Source organism: Bos mutus, chromosome 5 (assembly GCF_027580195.1).
Source record: "Bos mutus isolate GX-2022 chromosome 5, NWIPB_WYAK_1.1, whole genome shotgun sequence".
In the NCBI taxonomy this organism is placed as follows: domain Eukaryota; kingdom Metazoa; phylum Chordata; class Mammalia; order Artiodactyla; family Bovidae; genus Bos; species Bos mutus.
The window spans coordinates 85,869,396-85,895,065 of NC_091621.1; the positions used below are offsets into that span (position 1 = coordinate 85,869,396).

The 25,670-nt window shown below is 37.5% G+C and overlaps 1 protein-coding gene and 1 non-coding gene across 2 annotated transcripts in view; one reads left to right on the forward strand and one right to left on the reverse strand.

The window, feature by feature from the left end:
- Positions 1–25,670, forward strand: part of LOC102286647 (solute carrier organic anion transporter family member 1B3) — an 81,611-nt gene that overhangs the window by 19,680 nt on the left and 36,261 nt on the right. The window contains exon 2 of the mRNA XM_005893222.3: positions 15,368–15,509. Within this exon, the coding sequence (XP_005893284.2) occupies positions 15,368–15,509 (142 nt within the window). The remainder of the gene's footprint in view (positions 1–15,367; positions 15,510–25,670) is intronic.
- On the reverse strand, positions 2,863–2,965 carry LOC138988092 (U6 spliceosomal RNA). The gene has a single exon (XR_011464427.1). It is a non-coding gene; the product is annotated as a U6 spliceosomal RNA (small nuclear RNA).

Genomic DNA, 25,670 nt, shown 5'->3' on the forward strand with positions numbered 1-25,670 from the left:
ATTGGAGAGTAAACAATATGCTACTGAACAACTTCAATGAATACTTCAGGCAGATGAAAATAAAAATATAGCATACTAAACTTTATGAGATGCAACAAAAGCTGTATTAAGAGAGACGTTTTTAGCAATAGTGGTCTATTTTAACAAATAAGATTATATATATATATATAATCTCACATCTAAAGGAACTAGAAAATAAAGAACAAATGAAGCCCAAAGTCAGTAGAAGGAATGAAATAATAATTATCAGAGCTGAAATAAATGAATCAGACTAGAAAGACAATAGAAGAGATCAATGAATCTAAATGCTTGTTTTTTGAAAAGATAAACAAATTGGCTCAACTCACTATGAAAAAAAGAGGGAAGACATAAACTCAGAACTGAAGAGGAGAAATAATAGCAGACACCCCAGAAATAAAAAGAATTATAAGAGAATGTTATGAACAGCTATTTGCCAACAAATTGGACAATCTAGAAAAGAAATGGATAAATTCTTAGAATCATACAACCTTCCATGACTGAATTGTGGAGAAATATAAATTGTGAACAGACTGATCATTAGTGAAGAGATTAAAATAGTAATCAAGAAAATCCCAAAAACAGACATCCAGGAGCAGACAGCTTTAAAAAGCAACTCAAAATGGATCAGAATGAAATGTAAGAACTGAAATCATAAAACTAGAAGAAAAGATAGGCAATACACTCTTTGGCGTTGGTCTTAGCGATACTTTCTGGATGTGTCTCCTCAGGCAAGGGAAGCAAAAGCAAAAATAAACAAACAAAAGATCTTCTGCACAGTAAAGGACACCATCAAAAAAAAAAAGGAAGAAAGAAAAGAAAAGGCAACCTACTGAATGAGAGAAGATATTTGCAAATCATGCATCAAATAAGGGGTTAATATCCAAAATGTATTTAAAAACTCACAGAGCTTAACAACAACAACAAAACCAATCTCATTTAAAAAAACAATAGGCAGAGAAGCTAAAATGCATTTTTCCAAAGAAGACATATGATGGCCTTTGAAAGGCCATATATACATAGATACAGAAAGGTACATTGAAAGATGTTCAATATCATTAATTATTTGGGCAATGCAAATCAAAACCATAATGAGATATCACCTTACACCTGTCAGAATCTATATCATTAAGAGAAAAAAAAAAATAAGCCAAGTGAGAGATAACAAGGATGTGATTTAGGATGATAAAGAGATGAAGGAAAAGTGTGTGAGTTTATCTGATCCAAGAACTGTTTTGCTTTTCATGTGTGAAATACTTGCATTTCAATTACAGCTCTCCTACATTTTTAGCTTTACTCCTCTGGTTCAATAATTTTGCATCTTTAAACTTTATTATTCTTATTCTGAAGACAGAAATGCATGACAGGCAAGGATTTTGTGAGCATTAAAAATAATACTTGTAGAATACATGGAACACATCCTAGCAAATATTAGCTTCCAGAAAATAACATAAATTGTTTTCATGTCCTTCCTGCGTTAATTGGAAAAGAAATATCTAGTGAATGAGGAGAAACTAAGTTTTCTGTAGGGTGTCAGATGCAAACCTTCATCTTTATCTCTGCTATTAAACATTTTTCAAAGGATATATTGACTCTACAGTTTCTGTTTAAGAAAATTTCGATGTATACTAATATCTATGTCATAAGAAAGCACGGATTACAGAGTACATATACATCTATTTAGAAGATGTGGTATAAATTAGCATCTTTATTATGCATATTATTGGATAGTGCATTTTTCTCATTTTTATAGCTTCTTTTCAGTTTTTTTTGTGTGTGAAATGTTCTGTTTCTTTTCTTTCATTTTGAGATACTTTCCTCTACATCAGAGGGCCCAGTTAGATTAGTTGCTTTAAAATTCCTGTCCAGCAATACTAACGTATGTGTTACTTACTAACATAATCTAAGGGTTGGACTTGGTTGATTGTTAATTTTCTTGAGACTTGGCTACATTTTCCTGGCTCTTCATGTGTTGGTAATTTCGGACATTGTTATATTCTTCCAAAGGCTGTTGATATTTTTTGTTTGTGTTACAAGGCAATTAAGTTTGTTGACCTGAAATTGCAATGTCTATCTCTTAGGAAATAGTTCAAATCTCAGTTCAATTACTTTATCCTTAGCTGACTAGCTTAAATTGTTCAGAGGTCAAATTTTTGGAGAGTTTACATACAGAATTTAAGGCCCCCATTCTCTGGATCTCTCCTTTATGAGATTCTCCCCTGAATTTATTTTTCAGATTAGACCAATATTTATTGCAAAATACAAGCAGGTTTTCTGATTCAACTGCTTTGACTCCTCTGATGCAAGGGTATATTTAGATAAAAAATTGAGAGTTTAAGATAATACAATTCCAATCATATGTGTATACATATACATTTCTAAAATTTATGTTTGTATGCTGGGTCTTCATTGCTGCATGGGTTTTCCTCCAATTGCAGTGAATGGAGGCTTCTCTCTACTTGTGTTCGTGGGCTTCTCATTACAGTGGCTTCTCTTGTTGCATAGCACGGGCTCTGGGGCGCACGGGCTTCAGTAGTTGCTGCACTTGGGCTCAGTAGTTGTGGCTCCTAAGCTCTAAATCACGAGCTCAGTAGTTACGGCACATGGACTTCATTGTTGTAAAGCATGTGGGACCCTCCTAGACAGAGGATCAAATCTGTGTCTCCTGCATTGGCAGGCAGATTCTTTTACCACTGAGCCACCAGGGAAGCCCCTACATATACATTTTGATCAGAACATTACACTGACGACCTACAGGCTTTTTTTTTAAATTGCAGGCAAAATGTTAATTTCCTCTTGTCTATCCACACTTTAATATATTTCGTAGACTTTAAGAAGTATCATAAAAAATATGAACACTTCACACACCTGCATGTCATCCTTGCACAGGGACCATACTTATCTTCTCTGTATTGTTCCAAATTTAGCATATCTGCTGCCAAAGCAAACACTCTCCCCTAAATTTTAATCTAAACTCTTTTTTCTCATTCTTCAGGTCAAAAGAACTGTGAGTTTTTTAAAAGAATTTTAACTTTTCCGAATAATGCTAACTGTGGCCTCACCTTAAAGCCATAAGAAAAAGAAACTAACCTTAGGTGTCTCCTTTTAAGTGTCAACTCCTCTCCAGAATTTGACAGCTTTTTTTGTTCTCCCACGTTTTGGGGTGTTTTTTGTTTTCCCCTAAGACTTTACAGGATCAGCCCAGTGGGAACTTATTCAGCTACATTGGAGAACTAAATGTTTAAAAATCACCCTCAGCCTGCTGAGGGTACTTAAGAAGAATAATGCAAAAAATAAGATTTGATTCATGGAAATATAAACAAATCTTGGTTTTATTGAGGAAAAAAAAAAAGAGAGAGACTTATGGAAAAGTTAGGATGCAGTGGGGCAAGAATAAGCTGTTAATGTAACAAGCCTGAATATGGGTTAACTGTACAGTTATCCACTGGTAAATCTCAAAACTGCTTCCATACAAAACTCTCTCTTGAGCACCAAACCTGCCTTACCTGTGGGTCTATCAGGTAGAAGTTTATTTTTAGACATCTCAAATTTGATTTGTGAACAGATGGTTTCATTGTCTTCCCTAAGACTTCTCTTTTTCTCATCCCAAATAATAGTATTACTACATAAAATGAAGCACACTATAAAACAAAATTAGAATACTTATATTCTGTTATTTCCAAATTTTATTGGTTCTCCTCTTAAACTTCTCCCAAGCATGTCTATAACTTTCTGTTCCCCTCTTTCCATCTCTGTTCATTTTTCTCTCTGAAATCAGCTTCCTAACTAATTTCTTTGCCATAAATTCATCTTCCTCATGACTACAGAACTAGCCCCCTAAAATTTAATTTCCTTAGGTCACATTTAAAAATGCAGATTGATCTCCCAGCAGTTGACATATTTCTATCCTTGTATTTCACCCACAGATATTATTTTTGTTTTGCAAATGATCTGTGTTCTTACACTACTCAGAGACAAAGTAATGTCTCTGCTTTTCAATATGCTGTCTAGGTTGGTCATAACTTTCCTTCCAAGAGGTAAGCATCTTTTAATTTCATGGCTGCAATCACCATCTGCAGTGATTTTGGAGCCCTCCCCAAAAAAAGTCTGACACTGTTTCCACAGTTTCTGACTTTGTTTAAAATGTTTATTTCTTTTTCGGTTTCTAAGCTTCTTTTACTCCCTAAAGACTTCTTTCAAATGTTACCATATCTATAGGAACTTTGACCTTTGCAGACAGAATTAACCACTGTCCTGTGTACTCGTAAATTTATAAATGTATAGCAATTGCGGTACTCCTTACATTATTATACTGGCATTATTTGTTTATTGGGCTAGGAAAACATTAATTCTTTGGAGGCATTTATTACGTCTTAGTTGTTTTTACTTCTCTTCTTACTCTGTGTCTTTTTCCAACTCCAAGGCTTAGTGGAGTTAATTGCCATACTGTAGTTGCTCAACAAATGTTTGCTGAGTAAATGAATTGAGGTTCAAATGTTGAACCTCAAATGTTTATGTTGTTGATTATGGCTGTACACGTGGCAATGTGGAAACTTGGAACTGCCTCTGACCTTAATTCTAGAGCTCTTGCCATAATAAACAAAGGACTGACCTGCCACTTCAGTTCAGTTCAGTCACTCAGTCGTGTCCGACTCTTTGCGACCCCATGAATTGCAGCACACCAGGCTTCCCTGTCCATCACCAACTCCCGGAGTTCACCCAAACTCATGTCCATCGAGTCGGTGATGCCATCCAGCCATCTCATCCTCTGTCGTCCCCGTCTCCTCCTGCGCCCAATCCCTCCCAGCATCATAGTCTTTTCCAATGAGTCAACTCTCCACATGAGGTGGCCAAAGTATTGGAGTTTCAGCTGTAGCATCAGTCCTTCCAAAGAACACCCAGGGCTGATCTCCTTTAGAATGGACTGGTTGGATCTCCTTGCAGTCCAAGGGACTCTCAAGATTCATGTTGATGTATGGCAAAACCAATACAATATTGTAAAGTAATAAGCCTCCAATTAAAATAAATTTCTATTAAAAAGTAAATAAATTAAAATAATAAATTAAAAAAAAAAGAGTCTTCTCCAATACCACAGTTCAAAAGCATCAATTCTTCGGTGCTCTGCTTTCTTCACAGTCCAACTCTCACATCCATACATGACCACTGGAAAAACCATAGCCTTGACTAGATGGACCTTTGTTGGCAAAGTAATGTCTCTGCTTTTCAATATGCTATCTAGGTTGGTCATAACTTTCCTTCCAAGAGATAAGCATCTTTTAATTTCATGGCTGCAATCACCATCTGCAGTGATTTTGGAGCCCTCCCCCCAAAAAGTCTGACACTGTTTCCACTGTTTCTGCATCAATTTGCCTTAAAGTGATGGGACCAGATGCCATGATCTTAGTTTTCTGAATGTTGAGCTTTAAGCCAACTTTTTCACTCTCCTCTTTCACTTTCATCAAGAGGCTTTTTAGTTCCTCTTCATTTTCTGCCATGAGGGTGGTATCATCTGCATATCTGAGATTATTGATATTTCTCCCGGCGATCCTGATTCCAGCTTGTGCTTCTTCCAGCCCAGCATTTCTCATGATGTACTCTGCATATAAATTAAATAAGCAGGGTGACAATATACAGTCTTGATATACTCCTTTTCCTATTTGGAACCAGTCTGTTGTTCCATGTCCAGTTCTAACTGTTGCTTCCTGACCTGCATACAGGTTTCTCAAGAGGCAGGTCAGGTGGTCTGGTATTCCCATCTCTTGAAGAATTGTCCACAGTTTATTGTGATCCACACAGTCAAAGGCTTTGGCATAGTCAATAAAGCAGAAATAGATGTTTTTCTGGAACTCTCTTTCTTTTTCCATGATCCAGAGGATGTTGGCCATTTAATCTCTGGTTCTTCTGCCTTTTCTAAAATCAGCTTGAACATGTGGAAGTTCATGGTTCACATATTGCTGAAGCCTGGCTTGGAGAATTTTGAGCATTACTTTACTAGCGTGTGAGATGAGTGCACTTGTGTGGTAGTTTGAACATTCTTTATTGCAGGTAAATATCGACTTTACCTTTTATCTCAGTACTAGTTGTGTCTTTCTGCCTGTGATATTTTAAAATGTATTTGATAATTGTGAATATTTGTATCTCTGTTCTGAAATCTCTCAATCTTAAATTCTCTATCTCATGGCATCAGTCTTTTAATATTTTTCATTGAAGAAATGAGTTTTTTTATTATTTAATTATTTATGTTATAAGAAAGTCACCATACCATTCTTTCTCTGAACTTCAGCCCCACATTAGGAACATGGCTAAAATGCTCACAGCTCAGGTTACAGTTAGAATAAAAGAAAGCACATTTAGAAATCTATCTACAGAAACTCAATCCACATCCTCCTAAAATCCCAGTTTATGAAGAATCCTATTGTAGCCCTTGTGTTTGCACCTGTTACTCTTTTCTTCTTTGTAAAACCAATTTAGAATTGTACCATGCGGATTTTGATTTTATTGAATCTCTTGTTTTGAGCTAATCTTCCTTTTAAGATTGAAAATATGGACATTGCAAAACCTTTTTCAGAACTTTTAGAAAGCTGCTCTTATTTAGGACAAGTTTTACTTCTGGTCACACTTGTATCTGCTTTAATGAGATAATGTCCTCTTACTTTCTAAAAGCCACTCCTCTTTGATTGTACCAAGTAGAGCTTTGATGATCAGGACTTAGATAAGAGTTTGACTCAGTATTTCTTTAATAATCAATAAATCATTTGTCAGTGTGCTCATTACTGATTCTGCAGCAACTCAAATAGTGCCTGACAAAAAATGTGTTTGGCTAAGTGATCAGAGTTCTATTTTTAACTGAATGAATTTACAGCCAAAAGCTGAGTGATGATAGCTCACAGTGATAATAAAATCAGACATTTATCAATGCTTATTACATGCCAAAAAATTTTATGTATATTACTTTAATTAATCTTCATAATAATTTTATTGTAATTATCTTCATCTAAAAGCTGAAAATCTAAAATATGAGAGGTTTCACTGCCTGTAAACTGTATACCATATTTATAACTGGGGAACAACAATTTATTCAACAACCAAAAACCATTTATGGAGTACATACTCATAATGTGTCAGGCATCTGAGTTTGATAAAAAGCCTGATAACATTTTTTTCTATTTATTAGAGAAAGAAAGGTAGAACTTGACTTTTAGTTCAGTACAGCACACTGTAAATAATAAGGCTGAGGCCATGTCCTCCTCCCTCCAATTTTAATAAAAATGTAAAAGATATTAAAAGTAACTTGTGGATGTGCTATAAAACAAGAAGAGATACATTGTGTAAATCAGAAACTATAAGAGTTTTTGAAAAACTAAGAAGGAAAAAGAATTAGGCTAAAGAAAGAAATCACAGTCTAATACAAGTGCAGGAGAAGAAAGCTGAAAAAACATGGACATGGCTCCAAGGGTGCTTCAAAGGCAAAGCCAGTGACCATGGGATCAAGACAGGTCCCAGAGACAAGCAGCAGGCATCTGTATAGTGTGTTGCACTCATTCAGTCAGAGAAAACATGCCTCTTTCCTGCTTAACATTTCACCTGATTGTCAAATTACCCTCCCACCCCAGCAAGCTGCAGAGGCATCTATCCTGGGCAGGAAAGGTGAGTGTGGGTGGATGCCTGGGCATAGGAGCTGAACAGTGTCTCTAGTGGCTGGTGACACCCATGGAGAAGTGAAGGGCCCACATGCAGATAAACTATTGACTTGTTGTTTTAGTCACTACAACATGCCTGACTCTTTTGCGACCCTGTGGACTGTAGTCCGCCAGGCTTCTCTGTCCATTCAATGCTGGAACAGGTTGCCATTTCTTTCTCTGGGAGATCTTTTTGACCCAGAAATCAAACCTGTGTCTCCTGCATTTACAGACTGATTCTTTACCACTGAGCCACCCTGCTGCCAAAGACTACTGCCTCTCCATCCCAGAAAGGCTTCACAAAGACTGAATATTCAAAGCAAGGAAAGGGAGCTTCCATATGTAAAGGAAAGCAGGGAGGCAAGAATCACCAGATATTTTATTTACTTCACCACTCTTGAAAAGAGGCAACAAACTCAATAAATTAAAAAATTCACCCATGGCTGTACACACACACACACACACAGGCACACACACACACATAAGTGTGTATATGTATATATACATATCTATAAGATTTATTTACTTATAGTTATATATATTTATAAAAAGAATAGAACTCTAAAATTAGTAAAGGGTAGGGGAGAGGAATGGAGGAGGAAATGCTCACCAGGAAGTTCTACATCTGTATAAAATTTCATATATCAGGGGATGACAAAAGTGAAGAGAAGTTACAGGGGAAAAAAAAAAATGAACCTATGTAGTAACATGCCTCTATCTGTCAGCCACAGTGACAGTTTGAACATATCCAGTAGGACATGTTACTTCTCTCAGCAGAAAGCTACCCACATTTTTTAAATGGGAAAATACATTTTTTATAATTTTAAAAACATATGATGTTAAATTTATTGTCTTAACCAATTTTTAAAGGAACAGCTCAGTGGTGCTAAGTATCTTCATGTTGTTTACACGAATCTCTAGACTCTTTCATCTTGCAACACTGAAATACTAAACACTAATATTCTCTGTTGTCTTCACCTGGTTTTGGGGACCCACATTTTTACTTTCTGCTTTTATGATTTTGGCTAATTTAATACTTCACACGAGTGGAATCATACAGTATTTGTCCCTTTATGACTGGCTTACTTTGCTTAGCATGTCTTTGAGGCTCAGCCATGTTGTAGCATGGGATAGGATTTCCTTCCTTGTAGCTGTGAAAAGAAGAGAAGTGAAAAGCAAATGAGAAAAGGAAAGATATACCCATATGAATGTGGAGTTCCAAAGAATAGCAAAGAGAGATAAGAAAGCCTTCCTCAGTGATTAATGCAAAGAAATAGAGGAAAATAATACAATGAGAAAGACTAGAGATCTCTCCAAGAAAATTAGAGATACCAAAGGAATATTTCATGCAGAGATGGGCTCAATAAAAGACAGAAATCGTAGGGACCTAACAGAAGCAGAAGATATTAAGAAGAGGTGGCAAGAATACACAGAAGTACTGTACAAAAAAGATCTTCATGACCCAGATAATCACAGTGGTATAATCACTCACCTAGAGCCAGAATCCTGGAATGTGAAGTCAAGTGGGCCTTAGGAAGCATCACTACAAACAAAGCTAGTGGAGGTGATGGAATTCCAGTTGAGCTATTTCAAATCCTAAAAGATGATGCTGTGAAAATGTTGCACTCAATATGCCAGCAAATTTGGAAAACCTCAGTGGTGGCCACAGGACTGGAAAAGGTCAGTTTTCCTTCCAATCCTAAAGAAAGGCAATGCCAAAGAATGCTCAAACTACCACACAAATGCACTCATCTCACACGCTAGCAAAGTAATGCTCAAAATTCTCCAAACCAGTCTTCAGCAATACGTGAACCGTGAACTTCCAAATGTTCAAGCTGGTTTTAGAAAAGGCAGAGGAACCAGAGATCAAATTGCCAACATCTGCTGAATCATGGAAAAAGCAAGAGAGTTTCAGAAAAATATCTATTTCTGCTTTATTGACTATGCCAAAGCCTTTGACTGTGTGGATCACAATAAACTGTGGAAAATTCTGAAAGAGATGGGAATACCAGACCACCTGATCTGCCTCTTGAGAAACCTATATGCAGGTCAGGAAGCAACAGTTAGAACTGGGCATGGAACAACAGACTGGTTCCAAATAGGAAAAGGAGTACATCAAGGCTGTATATTGTCACCCTGCTTATTTAACTTATATGCAGAGTACATCATGAGAAATGTTGGGCTGGGGGAAGCACAAGCTGGAATCAAGAGTGCTGGGAGAAATATCAGTAACCTCAGATATGCAGATGATACCACCCTTAATGGCAGAAAGTGAAGAAAAACTAAAGAGCCTCTTGATGAAAGTGAAAGAAGAGAGTGAAAAAGTTGGCTTCGAGTTCAACATTCAGAAAACTAAGATCATGGCATCTGGCCCCATCACTTCAAGGCAAATAGATGTGGAAACAGTGGAAACAGTGTCAAACTTTACTTTTTGGGCTCCAAAATCACTGCAGATGGTGATTGCAGCCATGAAATTAAAAGATGCTTACTCCTTGGAGGAAAGTTATGACCAACCTAGATAGCATATTCAAAAGCAGAGACATTACTTCGCCAACAAATGTCCATCTCGTCAAGACTATGGTTTTTCCAGTAGTCATGTATGGATATGATAGTTGGACTATAAAGAAAGCTGAGCAAGGAAGAATTGATGTTTTTGAACTATGGTGTTGGAGAAGACTCTTGAGAGTCCCTTGAACTGCAAAGAGATCCAACCAGTCCATCATAAAGGAGATCAGTCCTGGGTGTTCATTGGAAGAACTGATGCTGAAGCTGAAACTCCAATACTTTGGCCACCTGATGTGAAGAGCTGACTCATTGGAAAAGACCCTAATGTTGGGAAAGATTGAGGGCAGGAGGAGAAGGGGATGACAGAGGATGAGATGGTTGGATGGCGTTACTGACTCGATGGACATGAGTCTGAGTTAACTCTGGGAGTTAGTGATGGACAGGGAGGCCTGGTGTGCTGCAGTCCATGGGGTCACAAAGAGTTGTTGGACATGACTGAGCAACTGAACTGAACTGAGCTGAAGGCTGCATAATATTCCATTACATGTATATGCCACATTTTCCTCATTCCTTTATCTGTTGATGCATATTTGCATTCTTTCTAACTCCTGGATATTTTGAATAATGCTGTGATAAACATGGATGCACAAATACCTCTTCAAGATTCTTCTTTTAAGTCTTTTGGCTGTATACCCAGAAGTGAGATTGCTGTATCATATGATCATTCTATGATTCGACATGAAAGCTTTCCCTGCAGAAAGAAAAGCAAAAACAAAGAACCTGAGACAATATAATAAACATGGAAGGCTTGAGGTACAGACACCAAGAACACCAAAAAGGCTAGGGTTTCTGTAGAGCAATGGCTGAAGTTACAGAAGATGAGATCTGAAAGTAAAAGAGAGCAGGGGAGAGGAGAGATTATTTCAAACCTTGGAGGACGTTGCGAAGATGAGATATTACTATGAGCAAGATGGAAAAACAGAGAATGCTGGCCTGATCAACTTTTCATTTTGAAATAATCTTCCTACCTAATGTGTTGAGAAGAAATAGTAGGCAAACAAGAGCAGAAGCAGAAAGGTCTACACGGATAAAGATGAGGTACCTATATACACTGGAATATTACTCAACCATAAAAATGAGTGAAATTGGGTCATGTAGTGATGTGGATGAACCTAGAGCCTGTTACACTAAGTGAAGTAAATCAGAAAAACAAATATTGTATATTAATGCATATACATGGAATCTAGAAAAATGGTACTGATGAAGCTATATGCAGGGCAGGAATGGAAACGTAGGCATAGAGATCGGACTTGCGGACACAGCAGGGGAGGAAGAGGGTGAGATGAATTAAGAGAGTAGCACTGACATATATACATTACCATGTGTAAAACAAATAGCTAGTGGGAAGCTGCTGTATATAGCACAGGGAGCTCAGCACTGTGCTGTGATGACCTAAAAGCGTGCGATGGAAGAGGGAAGGGATACTCAAGAAGGAGGTTTTATATATATTTTTTATATATATATATATATATATATATATATATATATATATATAGCTGATTAACATCATTGTATAGCAGAAACCAATGCAACTTTATAAAGAAATTATAGTCTAGTGGCTCTGACTATAAGGAATCTGTCTGCAACACAGAGGACCCAGGTTCAATTTCTGGGTCATGAAGATCCACTGGAGAAGGTAATAGACAGAAGAACCTGGTGTGCTACAGTCCATGCAGTCACAAAGAGTTAGACACAATTGAGCAACTAACATACTCCAATTAAAAAACAAATGAAATGGGAAAAAAAAGAAGCAGAAAGGTCTTCTAGGAGGCTAATGCAGCACTCCATTCTAGACATGATGTTGCCCACCACTTTGCAGAGTAGGAGGCAATGAGAAGGAGCTGTCTTAATCAGCTTGGGCTGCTATAACAGAATACCATAGACTAGATGTTTTAAAAAGCAGAAATTTTATTTCTCACAGTTCTAGAGGCTAGACATCTGTGAAGAGGGTACCAGCATGGTTGGGTTCTGTCGGAAACCATCTTCCGTGTTTTCAGATGACTATCTTCTTGCTGTGTCCTCACATGGCAGAGAGAGAGACATATCCTATCGCAAGGACTCCACTCTCATGGCCCAATTATAGGTATACCACTTTTCAAAACTTCACTTTACATCATTTATGTTTATGAAAGACCTTCATTAGTACCTGTTTTTGCTAACTGAAAGAAATTCAAAAAGTACTTTTGCTTTCACAAGAAATGGTGAAAAGCAAAAATAGCATTTAGCCTTGGTCACCTTGAATAATGGCAGCAGCATCTCTAATATTCTTCCCTGAAAACTACACTTTGCATTTCACTGTGAAGCTGCCATATGTTTGAACTGTGTTTGCAAGCATCTGTGCTTTATCTAGATTTGTTTTGTGCATTTGTTAGCAAGATGTGTCCTAAGGAAATAGATTCTTTCCATTTTGGCTTATTAAAATTTCAGAGGAATGCTCTGCTTTTGACTAGTGGGGAAAACTTGTATCACCCCAACACCCCATCTTGAAATATCATCACTCTGGGGATTAGAGTCTCAACATATGGATTTTGTAGAGATACTAACATGCAGTTCATAACAGGATGATATTTTGATACTAGATGTAAGAGGAATTTGCTAATGGATGTAAATGAGGACCGTAAGAAAGATGAATCCATAATTTTTTTTAAATCAAATTGAGAATAAAACATCGATAACCAGTGGGGTTAAAAGTCTTTTTTTCTAAAAACAGTGACTATATTGCTTTGTTGTCTTCATGTTAATTTGGTTTGCTCCAATATTAGTGAGGTTTTATAAATGAAAAATATTTTCAGCTGGCTTCCTAGAAATGACTTTTGAAAATGTCTAGTTACTCCCCTGACTGTTGACCTTTGCTATTTACTTGGGGCTAAAGAACAGTTTGTAATCATGGCCATCTCATACCATTATCTAGCTTCTTAGGCCTTACAAATAGCTGTGAAAAGAAGAGAAGCAAAAAGCAGAGGAGAAAAGGAAAGATATACCCATTTGAATGCAGAGTTCCAAAGAATAGCAAGGAGAGATAAGAAAGCCTTTTTCAGCGATCAATGCAAAGAAATAGAGGAAAACAACAGAATGGGAAAGACTAGAGATCTCTGCAAGAAAATTAGAGATACCAAGGGAACATTTCATGAAAACATGGGCTCAATAAAAGACGGAAATCGTAGGGACCTAACAGAAGCAGAAGATATTAAGAAGAGTGGCAAGAATACACAGAAGTACTGTACAAAAAAGATTTTCATGACCCAGATAATCATAATGGTATGATCTCTCACACTCACCTAGAGCCAGACATCCTGGAATGTGAAGTCAAGTGGGCCTTAAGAAGCATTACTACGAACAAAGTTAGTGGAGGTGATGAAATTTCAGTTGAGCTATTTCAAATTCTAAAAAATGATGCTGTGAAAATGCTGCACTCAATATGCCAGCAAATTTGGAAAACTCAGCAGTGGCCACAGAACTGGAAAAGGTCAGTTTTCATTCCAGTCCCAAAGAAAGGCAATGCCAAAGAATGCTCAAACTACCACACAAATGCACTCATCTCACACACTAGCAAAGTAATGCTCAAAATTCTCCAAGCCAGGCTTCAGCAATACTTGAACTGTGAACTTCCAGATGTTCAAGCTGGTTTTAGAAAAGGCAGAGGAACCAGAGATCAAATTGCCAACACCCACTGGATCATCTAAAAAGCAAGAGAGTTTCAGAAAAACATCTATTTCTGCTTTATTGACTATGCCAAAGCCTTTGACTGTGAGGATCACAATAAACTGTGGAAAATTCTGAAAGAGATGGGAATACCAGACCACCTGACCTGCCTCTTGAGAAACCTGTATGCAGGTCAGGAAGCAACAGTTAGAACTGGGCATGGAACAACAGACTGGTTCCAAATAGGAAAAGGAATACAAGGCTGTATATTGTCACCCTGCTTATTTAACATCTATGCAGAGTACATCATGAGAAATGCTGGGCTGGAAGAAGCACAAGCTGGAATCAGGATTGCCAGGAGAAATATCAATAACCTCAGATATGCAGATGACACCACCATTATGGCAGAAAGTGAGTAAAAACTAAAGAACCTCTTGATGAAAATGGAAGAGGAGAGTGAAAAAGTTGGCTTAAAGTTGAACATTCAGAAAACTAAGATCATGGCATCCAGTCCCATCACTTCAAGGCAAATAGATGGAGAAATAGTGGCTGACTTTATTTTTGGGGGCTCCAAAATCACTGCAGATGGTGACTGCAGCCATGAAATTAAAAGATTCTTACTCCTTGGAAGGAAAGTTATGACCAACCTAGACAGCATGTTTAAAAGCAGAGACATTACTTTGTCAACAAAGGTCCGTCTACTCAAGGCTATGGTTTTTCCAGTAGTCATGTGTGGATGTGAGAGTTGGACTATAAAGAAAGCTGAGCACCAAAGAACTGATGCTTTTGAACTGTGGTGTTGGAGAAGACTCTTGAGAGTCCTTTGGACTGCAAGGTGATCCAAACAATCTATCCTAAAGGAAATCAGTCCTGAATATTCATTGGAAGGACTAATGTTTAATCTGAAACTCTAATACTTTGGCCACCTGATACGAAGAGCTGACTCACTTGAAAAGATCCTGATGCTGGGAAAGATTGAGGGCAGGAGGAGAAGGGGATGACAGAGGATGAGATGGTTGGATGGCTTCACGGACTCAGTGGACATGGGTTTGGGTAGACTCTGGCAGTTGGTGGTGGACAGGGAGGCCTGGCATGCTGCAGTTCATGGGTCGCAAAGAGTCAGACACGACTGAGCAACTGAACTGAACTGAGAAATCAAGTAATGACATTAACTTAAAGAATAATTCAACTTTGTCCTAGTCTAATAATCTGATGCTGTAATCAAGTTAGAAAATGATGCTTTATGGATATAGTTATGTTAATGTTAAAAGGACTAAGAAGTACCAATTGAAATAGGAGAAAGTGAGTATTCTTTTAACACACACATGCACACACATTCAATACTAAGTAAAGAAGAAAGCTTTTCAAATTCTTTGTGTGTGTGTGTGTATATATATATATATATATATAAGCACTATGGGATCTTATGATTAATCATTTTTCCCTTTCCTGTTTTTCCTTAGATGTTTTTGGCAGCCCTGTCACTCAGCTTTATTTCTAAGGCACTGGGTGCAGTCATTATGAAAAGTTCCATCACTCAAATAGAAAGAAGATTTGACATATCATCTTCTACTGTTGGCTTAATTGACGGAAGCTTTGAAATTGGTAAGTTTTATATGCATTTTTATTATTTAGTAATCAGAATTGCAGAGGTGAAAACTGTTCGTATATGCTCTCCACCACTGATCCTTAACCAGAGGTAAGGATCCCCACACCCCTGCTGTGGCAATTTGGTAGTATCTGGAGACAATTTGGTTGTCATCACCGAGGATTAGGGAATGGTACTGGCATCTAGTGGCGGAGGCCAGAGATGCCTCAAAACATCCCACAATGCCCAAGGCAGCTCCAAAACAAAGAATTACCTAGCCCAAAATGTCAAAAGTATAGAGGTTAAACAGCTCTGATTTATACAAGCTCGCTGTCTGTGAACTAATATTTTGCAGGGTTTTAACATTCCTTTTCTCAAGATGCACTAGTGCAAAAAAACGTTGGAGAGAAGACTATGATTCTGATATTTTAGGGAGGGAGGAACAGTTTTGAAGCAATGTTTGTTAGGTTCTACTGTTTGAAAAAAGTAAAAGTGTTAGTTGTGTCTGACTCTTTGTGACTCCATGGACTGTAGCCCACTAGGCGCCTCTGTCCCTGGAATTCTCCAAGATTACTGGAGTGGGTAGTCATTGCCTTCTCCAGGGGGATCTTTGCAACCCAGGGATCAAACCCAGGTGTCTTGCATTGCAGGCAGATTCTTCACTATCTGAGCCATCATACCCCAATTCCAGGTTCACAAACACACGTTGCCCTGCAGTTTCAAAGTTTAAATGCGTTCCCAGGACACAACGTACTATCTGTGAATGTTGACATCTTTGGCTGTTTTTCCTACAGCCTTAGGAAATAGCTGTAGGACAAAAATACTTGAGGAAAGATATTTACTCAATGCATTTTTCATTCACCTTTCAGTTCAGTTCAGTTCAGTCCCTTAGTTGTGTCCGACTCTTTGCGACCCCATGAATCACAGCACGCCAGGCCTCCCTGTCCATTGCCAACTCCTGGAGTTCACTCAGACTCACGTCCATCGAGTCAGTGATGCCATCCAGCCACCTCATCCTCTGTCATCCCCTTCTCCTCCTGCCCCCTATCCCTCCCAGCATCAGAGTCTTTTCCATTGAGTTAACTCTTCACATGAGGTGGCCAAAGTACTGGAGTTTCAGCTTTAGCATCATTCCTTCCAAAGAAATCCCAGGGCTGATCTCCTTCAGAATGGACTGGTTGGATCTCCTTGCAGTCCAAGGGACTCTCAAGAGTCTTCTCCAACACCACAGTTCAAAAGCATCAATTCTTCAGCACTCAGCCTTCTTCACAGTCCAACTCTCACATCCATACACGACCACAGGAAGAACCATAGCCTTGACTAGACGAACCTTTGTTGGCAAAGTAATGTCTCTGCTTTTCAATATGCTATCTAGGTTGGTCATAACTTTCCTTCCAAGGAGTAAGCATCTTTTAATTTCATGGCTGCAGTCACCATCTGCAGTGATTTTAGAGCCCCAAAAAATAAAGTCTGACACTGTTTCCCCTGTTTCCCCATCTATTTCCCATGAAGTGATGGGACCGGATGCCGTGATCTTCGTTTTCTGAATGTTGAGCTTTAAGCCAACTTTTTCACTCTCCACTTTCACTTTCATCAATGGTGTAATTGGCCATAAACATTAATTTCCCTGATTTAGCTTGACATCTATCCCAATAAACAGGAGTATATTTAAAGTCCTTATAAGTAAAGCCCTTACATTCCTATTTTTGTCCTTTTCCTAGAGTTTTGATAGTATTGACATGGTTCTCATAAAAGGACAGGGCAGTAAACAGTCCAAGCAATGTGCGGAAGTTCTTTTTTGGAGGCAGGAGGAAAAGCCACGTTTGTCGATTAACATTAATACATAATTTTACTGGACCCATGCATAAGGAAGGATTTCATAGCCTAGAGAAATGTTAATTAGTCTTCCTTCTTCCTCAGGATGAGAGGGCCCCTCCAAGCTCCAAGGAGGAGGCATATGTACTGAGTCATTAGTGGATATGATCGGTCCTATATCTGCCCATTTTACAACCTGTAATAAAGGGGGGTTAGGTATATAAGCCCAATAAGTGTGATTAATCAAGTCAGCCTGAGCAGGGGAAGCAAAAGCAAGCAAAGCAAGCATAGCAACAAAAATATTTTCAGGATTCCAAGGCATTCCCTGCTGAGAAACCAGATTTTCAGCTTGATTAGAAAGGGTTTTGATCTGTCCCCAAGTAGGGAGATCATAAGGTTGATGACGTTGAGTGCAGCGTTTCTTGGAAAATTTTTAAAGCCACCATGGCTTGTACTGAAATTTCCTCCTCCTGGGGATTTTGCCATTTCTTCTCTATCTTGAACGCCAGTGGCTCCCCTGTGCAGATCTTCCGAAGAGGGAGCCAACTGATTTCGTTGGATCCATCTGGAGAAATACAAGCATACCCTTTCCCCTGTGATATTAATTTTCCAGATTTTCATTGCTTAGTCAACCTGTCTTGATACCAAATGAACAGAGGAAGGGAGGTATCCTTCAATGCCTCGAAATGTTTTTCTGCTTTTGTCAAGATATCTCCTTGCAGTAAGTTTAAAATTTAAAAAAAAAATAAAGCTGTACTAACAATAGTTATAGGATTAAACAATATATTGCATTGGAATCTAGTAAAGTCTGCTCTGGATAAGGAAGATAGAAGTGTTCCTGTGTATTCCCCCTTTTTAAATTTTTTTATCTGTAGTTTCAGTGTATGATGTGCTCATTCAATTATGTCCTGTGTTTGTGAATTATAAGGAAATGTCTGTAATATGTTGAATAGAGAATGAATGTAAACATTGTTTGAATTGTCTAAAAATATAGGCAGGGCCATTGTCTGTTTTTATAGAACTAGGTGTTCTCATTACTGTAAAGCAAGCTAACAGGTGAGTTATAACATGTCGTGTAGTTTCACCTCGGAGAGGTGTGGCCCATGTAAAAGAAGAACTTGTATCGAGTGAGACATATAAGAAGGAAGAGGGAGAAAGTTCAGGGCAATGAGTTACATCCATTTGTCATAGTTTATTGGGTTGTAATCCTCAAGGACTGATATCTTGTGTAATGGGTCAAAGATGTAGGGGCCTACAAGTAGAGCAATTATTAATGATTTTTTTAGCATATCGGTATGGAATTGTCCAAATTTTATGTAATGAGCCAGCATTATTGTGTAATAGAGCATGTTGCTCTTCAGAAGTAGCAAAAGACACAAGCTTAGCTTATTTATTGTCATGAGCCATAGGGCCAGGAAGACAAGAATGTGTTCAAATATGGGTAATATAAATGGGGGAAGTGTGGTTTTTAACAATAGATTGGAGATTAAGAAAAAGTTGTTGGATAATAGATTGATTAGAATTTATGGTAGAAGTTTTTATATTTTTTAATACAAAAACTGAATATAAGGAGTCAGAAACTATATTAATAGGATAAGAATGTAGGTGACTAACATGAATGAGAACATATAATTCATTTTGTTGAGCAGAGTGAAATTTAGTATAAAAGACTTTATATTTTTTGAGAGACCAGAATGAGGCTTTGGTGTTTTTAGTCCCATTTATATAGAAAACATCAGTTTGAGATACAGGTTGTGATGTGACAATGTGAGAGATAATAAATTCAGTATTTCTGAAGAAACTTTAAAGTTTGTTAGACGGATAATGAAATGAAAATTTTCCAAAATATTTCAGAAAGGCTATTTGTAAATTGGTAGAAGTTTGTAATGTGTTTTCTGTTTGAGATTTATTAATAGGTACTACAATTTTATGAGGATCTGAGCCAATTAGAGTCCTAGCTCTATTTTTTTCATTGATAATGATTAGAGTGATCAAATCAAGATAGGGTGTAAGTGACCTTGTCCCCCTAAAAAGGGTATAAATCCATTCTATTGGGTATTTTTATTGGGTAAGAAGTCCTGTGGGAGAATGGAGGGAGGGGAGTATAAATAACTCTAGAGGTAAATCAAGTCTAATACAAGTTAAGAAATTGCTTTTGCAATTTATTTTATATAAATAGAGTTCTTCTTGTATCTCTTGTGAAAGTGAATGAGGGCTATTTAAATTGGGATCTCTTTTTAAAGTGTTAAATAAATTAGTCGGTTGATAATTTGCAATGTCTAAAGAGGGTCTAATTCAATTTATATCACCTAAAAGTTTATGAAAATCATTCAAGATTGATAATTTATTAACATGAATCTGTGTTAGTTGGGGAGTAATACATTATCTCGGAGCAGGCAATGGCACCCCACTCCAGTACTCTTGCCTGGAAAATCCCATGGATGGAGGAGCCTGGTAGGCTGTAGTCCATGGGGTCGCTAAGAGTCGGACACGACTGAGCGACTTCACTTTGACTTTTCACTTTCATGCATTGGAGAAGGAAATGGCAACCCACTCCAGTGTTCTTGCCTGGAGAATCCCAGGGACGGGGGAGCCTGGTGGGCTGCTGTCTATGGGGTCACACAGAGTCGGACATGACTGAAATGACTTAGCAGTAGCAATACATTATCTATTAACAACAAATCTTAAGTAATAGTAAGGTGCAGATGTTTGAATCTTTTTAGGGGCAATGATTAATTCAGAAACTTTTAAGCATTGTTGAGTTATGTCAAACATCTGTTGAGTTTCTAAAACAGATGGAGCTGAAAACAATATATCATCTATATAATGAATAACAAGAAAGTTAGGAAATTGTTTTCTCATAGGTTTAAGGGCTTTGGTTACATAATATTGACACATGGTGGGAGAATTCCAAGGGAACAAGATTTCTCAATATGTTTTTACTTCAATTGTGTATTTATAAGTTTCTTAGTAGCCTCTAATTTCTCTTTTGTAAGGGGCCATTGCTCTGTCTAAATAGGCTCGTCATTTTTCTAAGTTATTTTAATAATTGTATTGTTTGCTAAATTAGCAGTGGCCCCTAGGGAAAATGTGGAATATATATTTGAGTTTGTCATTGTATAAGTAAATCTTTTTCTATTAAATTAAGGGGTGCATCTATCACATAAGGTTGTAATGTTTAGGCTGGCCTTCTGGTCCCTCACATGGATATATTTGGACACTTTGATAAACCTCTTGTATTTTGGTTTGAGAAACTCCTGCAATTTGGCAAGAAATTCTCTATATAGGCCAAGATTTGGGCTGTAAATATTTGGAAATACTGGTAATATCAGACCCAGTATCAAGAAGACCAGAAAATCTTTTGTCATTAATTTTGATATTTATATTTGGTCATGCGTATTTAGATACTATTGATGTCCATAAGGATTGCTTTTGATCTGTATTACCAAATCCATCTGTCCATATATCATTAGAGGAGTTAATAGAAATGTAAGGTAAAAGAAGTAATTGGGCAATTTTGTCCCCCTTTTTGAATTGTCACAGTATCTGAGATGACATCATAATTTGAATTTTTTCCTTATAATCTGAATCAATTATTTCAGGGTGAACAGTAATTTCTTTAGAAGTCAGACTAGATTGGCCCCGTATAAGGCTGAAGGTTTGTGGGGGTAGGGGTCCATAAAGTCCGGTGGGTATCCTGAAGGGACTGCTTGAGGAAAAAGAAGAAAATCGTTTAGGGCTGGTATATTGATGGTAGCACTGTCAGATGTTGGGGATTTGAGGGAAAAGATGGAGTTTATCCCTGGTTTTTGTTGATGGGGACCCAGGGAGTCCCCATCTTTGAGTTTTTTGAAATAGGGTTTTTCTCAATATCGTATTTAGATCAACATTTTTTAGCCCAATGTACCTCCTTACGACAATGAGGGCAGACTCCTGGAGGTTTTTTAATAGTTTTAATTTTGTGTGTGTGTATGTTTTAGGGCAATCCTTTTTTTAATGGTTCTTATCCCCACAAGCAAAACATCTTTCATTTTTCTTTTTAAAGGTAGCAGTCATTGTTTCAGCTAACATTTGCATTTTTTGAGTTTTTGATCCTAAGTTGGAATAAGCCTTTAAATAATCAATAACATTTCTGGTCTCATGAATTGGAGTGATGGCTCTCTGACATTTCTGATTCACATTTTCATATGTAAGCAGCTCTTCTATTTGCACTTTGGCTTCCTCTTTGACAACACTATGGGAGATAGCAACTCTCAGTCTAGCTAAAAAATCAGCATAGGCTTCATTAGGCCCTTATAATATCTTTGTGTAGCTATCTTTAGGTTCTCTTTGAGGAGTAATTTGATCTCAAGCTTTAAGGGCAACTTCTTTCAATTGTTCATGTAACAAAGGAGGGCATAGTATCTAAGCTTCCACCGAATCAAATTGTCCCATACCGGTTAACATTTTTAAAGTAATTTGGTTTGAGGGAGTGCCAGCTCGAGCATTAGAATTGGCACCATCTCAGACATCATGAAACCACATTATCTATTGAAGATATTTTTTTGGTTTAAGAAAAGCTTTTATCAAAATTTGTCAATCATAGAAGATGTCATAGCATTTAGAAGGTTTTTAGTAAAAAGCGAATGAGGGCCGTATATAGTTACAGCCTTTTTCATTTGCTGCATGTGAGAAAAATCAATGTCTTCGTATTGAGGTATTAGTTGTCTTTGAGCATTAACATTTTTTAACACAGGAAAGGCAAAAAGATCATCAGCCTCATAGACTCAAGATTGCAAAGCCAGTAAATCAGAAAGTCTTTTTCATGAAGGAGAATGAGTGGATCATCTGTTTTCATAAATATGAGTGTTGTGTTAGGGGCTTATCATTGTCATCAAAAAAAGTATTGTTGATTTTAGGGTCAAGAGAGCATCAGAAGAATCATCATCAGATTCATCTTGTCCTCGAATTGAGGGGACCTTTTGTTTCATGCCCGTTACAAGAGGAGGAGTGTTTGGGACAACCAGAGCAGGGATGGTGGGAAGGTTCTGAAACATTTTATGTTGTTCTAATTGGGCCTTTTGTAAAGTCTCATCATCTAATTTATATTCATATAATGAGCATTCTGCTTGTTGACGAATATCAGGGGGGCTAGAATTGTCTTGAAATGGCAAGATCATGGCTTTTAATGAGGGCCCACAAGGGCCAGAAATCTATTGGAATATTTTCTCCCAGTCTTGTGGCTCATTCAAAATTTTTTTTTTAACCCAGTTCCAAATTTTTAAATCAAAACTGTCTTCATCAAGGAAGCAAGGACTATATACAACCACTGTTTGGAGACAAGCCTCTATCTGTTGACGTGAAACCAAAAGTCCTTGAACCTTAAATAAATGATGAAGTAAAGTAGAAAAGTGGTGGGGCTTTCCAGCCGTTTGTCCCATAGCCCCTCAATTACCAACCTCCATAGGTCCTAACAGTCATTCCGTCCACTTGGCAAGGGCATTCACCAGGTCCCTGTTCAGGCGCCAATTGTCACGGTCTTTGTGGACCAGGACCTGGGGACTGGAGTCGACGAGAAGAAGGACGCAGGGGACCCAAGTCTCGAGTGAAACAAGGGTACTTTATTTGCAGAAACGCATGCTTATATATCTTCAATAAAATGATTACTCAGCCATTAAAAAGAATGAAATTCCACCAGTTGCAACAAAATGGATAGTCCTAAAAGGTCATTGAGGGAGTCACTGAAGGAAATGCAAGCAGGTGCTCTTTCCCATGATCTCAGGCCTGAGACCTGTGTGCAGCTCTGCTCGTTCCTGTTATCCAGGAACTGATAAGGAACAGAGAGTCCTTGAGAAACAGCTCACAAAGGAAGAAAACAACATATTGGATCCCTTAAAGTTGAACGTCCCCTGACAGAGCATGGCATGGCCAAAGAAAAAGAGAATACTTGTAAAAAAAATATGTAATCTATAAATCAGACATAAATTTTGAGTCTCTTCAAACCATTAAAGAGTGGGGGAAGAGGAAAATGGGCAGACTGTTTAACAGGGTATAGAACTGGGAGTTAATTTTTTTTTTTTTAAGAACATTGAGTATATTGCTTTGTTGTATTCATTTTTTTTTCTTTTTATGTAATTAGTGTCCAAAAACTTAGAGGAAAAAAATAACATTTAAAAAATATTCAAAGCAGAATCAAGTTTGGAATTCTGTGTTTCTCAGGGGGATTTAGAAAGATGAGAAAAGAAAAGGTGAAAAGGTTGAATCGTTTGCACAGTCATGCCGTTTTGATTTTTCTTCTAAAATTTTAGACCCTTTCTTCTTTCAAAGTTCTTTTTTTTCACTGGAGCCTATCCACATTGCCTTGTAGACAAAACAGGTCCAAAGCCCCTCCACCAGTGGGTATTGAACCTATCAAACCCAAGTCCCCCTTCCTCTCCTAAAATGAGTTCATAGATAATGTGATCTATCTCCACAAATATTTTTAACAAAATATTTCATGTCCTAATTTTAATGAAAAAGAGAAATAGATTCCTTTTTTCTTTTTTTTAATGTAATATTAATTTAATATTTGAAATCAGGCAATGTAATTCTCCACATCAACAAAACAAAGGGGGAAAAACATGATCATCACAACAGATTCAAAAAGTGGTTTAGACAAAATGCAACACCAATTCATGACAAAAACTCTCAGGAAACTAATAATAGAAGGGAATTTCCTCAGTCAGGTAAAGTACTTTTAAGAAAAATCTGTACGACATAATAATTTTTTTTTTTCCCCCAAATCTTCCCACCCTCTCCCTCTCCCACAGAGTCCATAAGACTGTTCTATACATCAGTGTCTCTTTTGCTGTCTCGTATACAGGGTTATTGTTACCATCTTTCTAAATTCCATATATATGCGTTAATATACTGTATTGGTGTTTTTCCTTCTGGCTTACTTCACTCTGTATAATAGGCTTCAGTTTCATCCACCTCATTAGAACTGATTCAAATGTATTCTTTTTAATGGCTGAGTAATACTCCATTGTGTATATGTACCACTGCTTTCTTATCCATTCATCTGCTGATGGACATCTAGGTTGCTTCCATGTCCTGGCTATTATAAACAGTGCTGTGATGAACACTGGGGCACATGTGTCTCTTTCCCTTCTGGTTTCCTCAGGGTGTATGCCCAGCAGTGGGATTGCTGGATCATAAGGCAGTTCTATTTCCAGTTTTTTAAGGAATCTCCACACTGTTCTCCATAGTGGCTGTACTAGTTTGCATTCCCACCAACAGTGTAAGAGGGTTCCCTTTTCTCCACACCCTCTCCAGCATTTATTATTTGTAGACTTTTGGATCGCAGCCATTCTGACTGGTGTGAAATGGTACCTCATAGTGGTTTTGATTTGCATTTCTCTGATAATGAGTGATGTTGAGCATCTTTTCATGTGTTTGTTAGCCATCTGTATGTCTTCTTTGGAGAAATGTCTATTTAGATCTTTGGCCCATTTTTTTGATTGGGTCATTTATTTTTCTGGAGTTGAGCTGTAGGAGTTGCTTGTATATTTTTGAGATTAGTTGTTTGTCAGTTGCTTCATTTGCTATTATTTTCTCCCATTCTGAAGGCTGTTTTTTCACCTTGCTAATAGTTTCCTTTGATGTGCAGAAGCTTTTAAGTTTAATTAGGTCCCATTTGTTTATTTTTGCTTTTATTTCCAATATTCTGGGAGGTGGGTCATAGAGGATCCTGCTGTGATGTATGTCAGAGAGTGTTTTGCCTATGTTCTCCTCTAGGAGTTTTATAGTTTCTGGTCTTACATTGAGATCTTTAATCCATTTTGAGAGTTTATTTTTGTATATGGTGTTAGAAAGTGTTCTAGTTTCATTCTTTTACAAGTGGTTGACCAGATTTCCCAGCACCACTTGTTAAAGAGATTGTCTTTAATCCATTGTATATTCTTGCCTCCTTTGTCAAAGATAAGGTGTCCATATGTGCGTGGATTTATCTCTGGGCCTTCTATTTCGTTCCATTGATCTATATTTCTGTCTTTGTGCCAGTACCATACTGTCTTGATAACTGTGGCTTTGTAGTAGAGCCTGAAGTCAGGTAGGTTGATTCCTCCAGTTCCATTTTTCTTTCTCAAGATCGCTTTGGCTATTCGAGGTTTTTTGTATTTCCATACAAATTGTGAAATTATTTGTTCTAGCTCTGTGAAGAATACTGTTGGTAGCTTGATAGGGATGGCATTGAATCTATAAATTGCTTTGGGTAGTATACTCATTTTCACTATATTGATTCTTCCAATCCATGAACACGGTATATTTCTCCATCTATTTGTGTCCTCTTTGATTTCTTTCACCAGTGTTTTATAGTTTTCTACATATAGGTCTTTAGTTTCTTT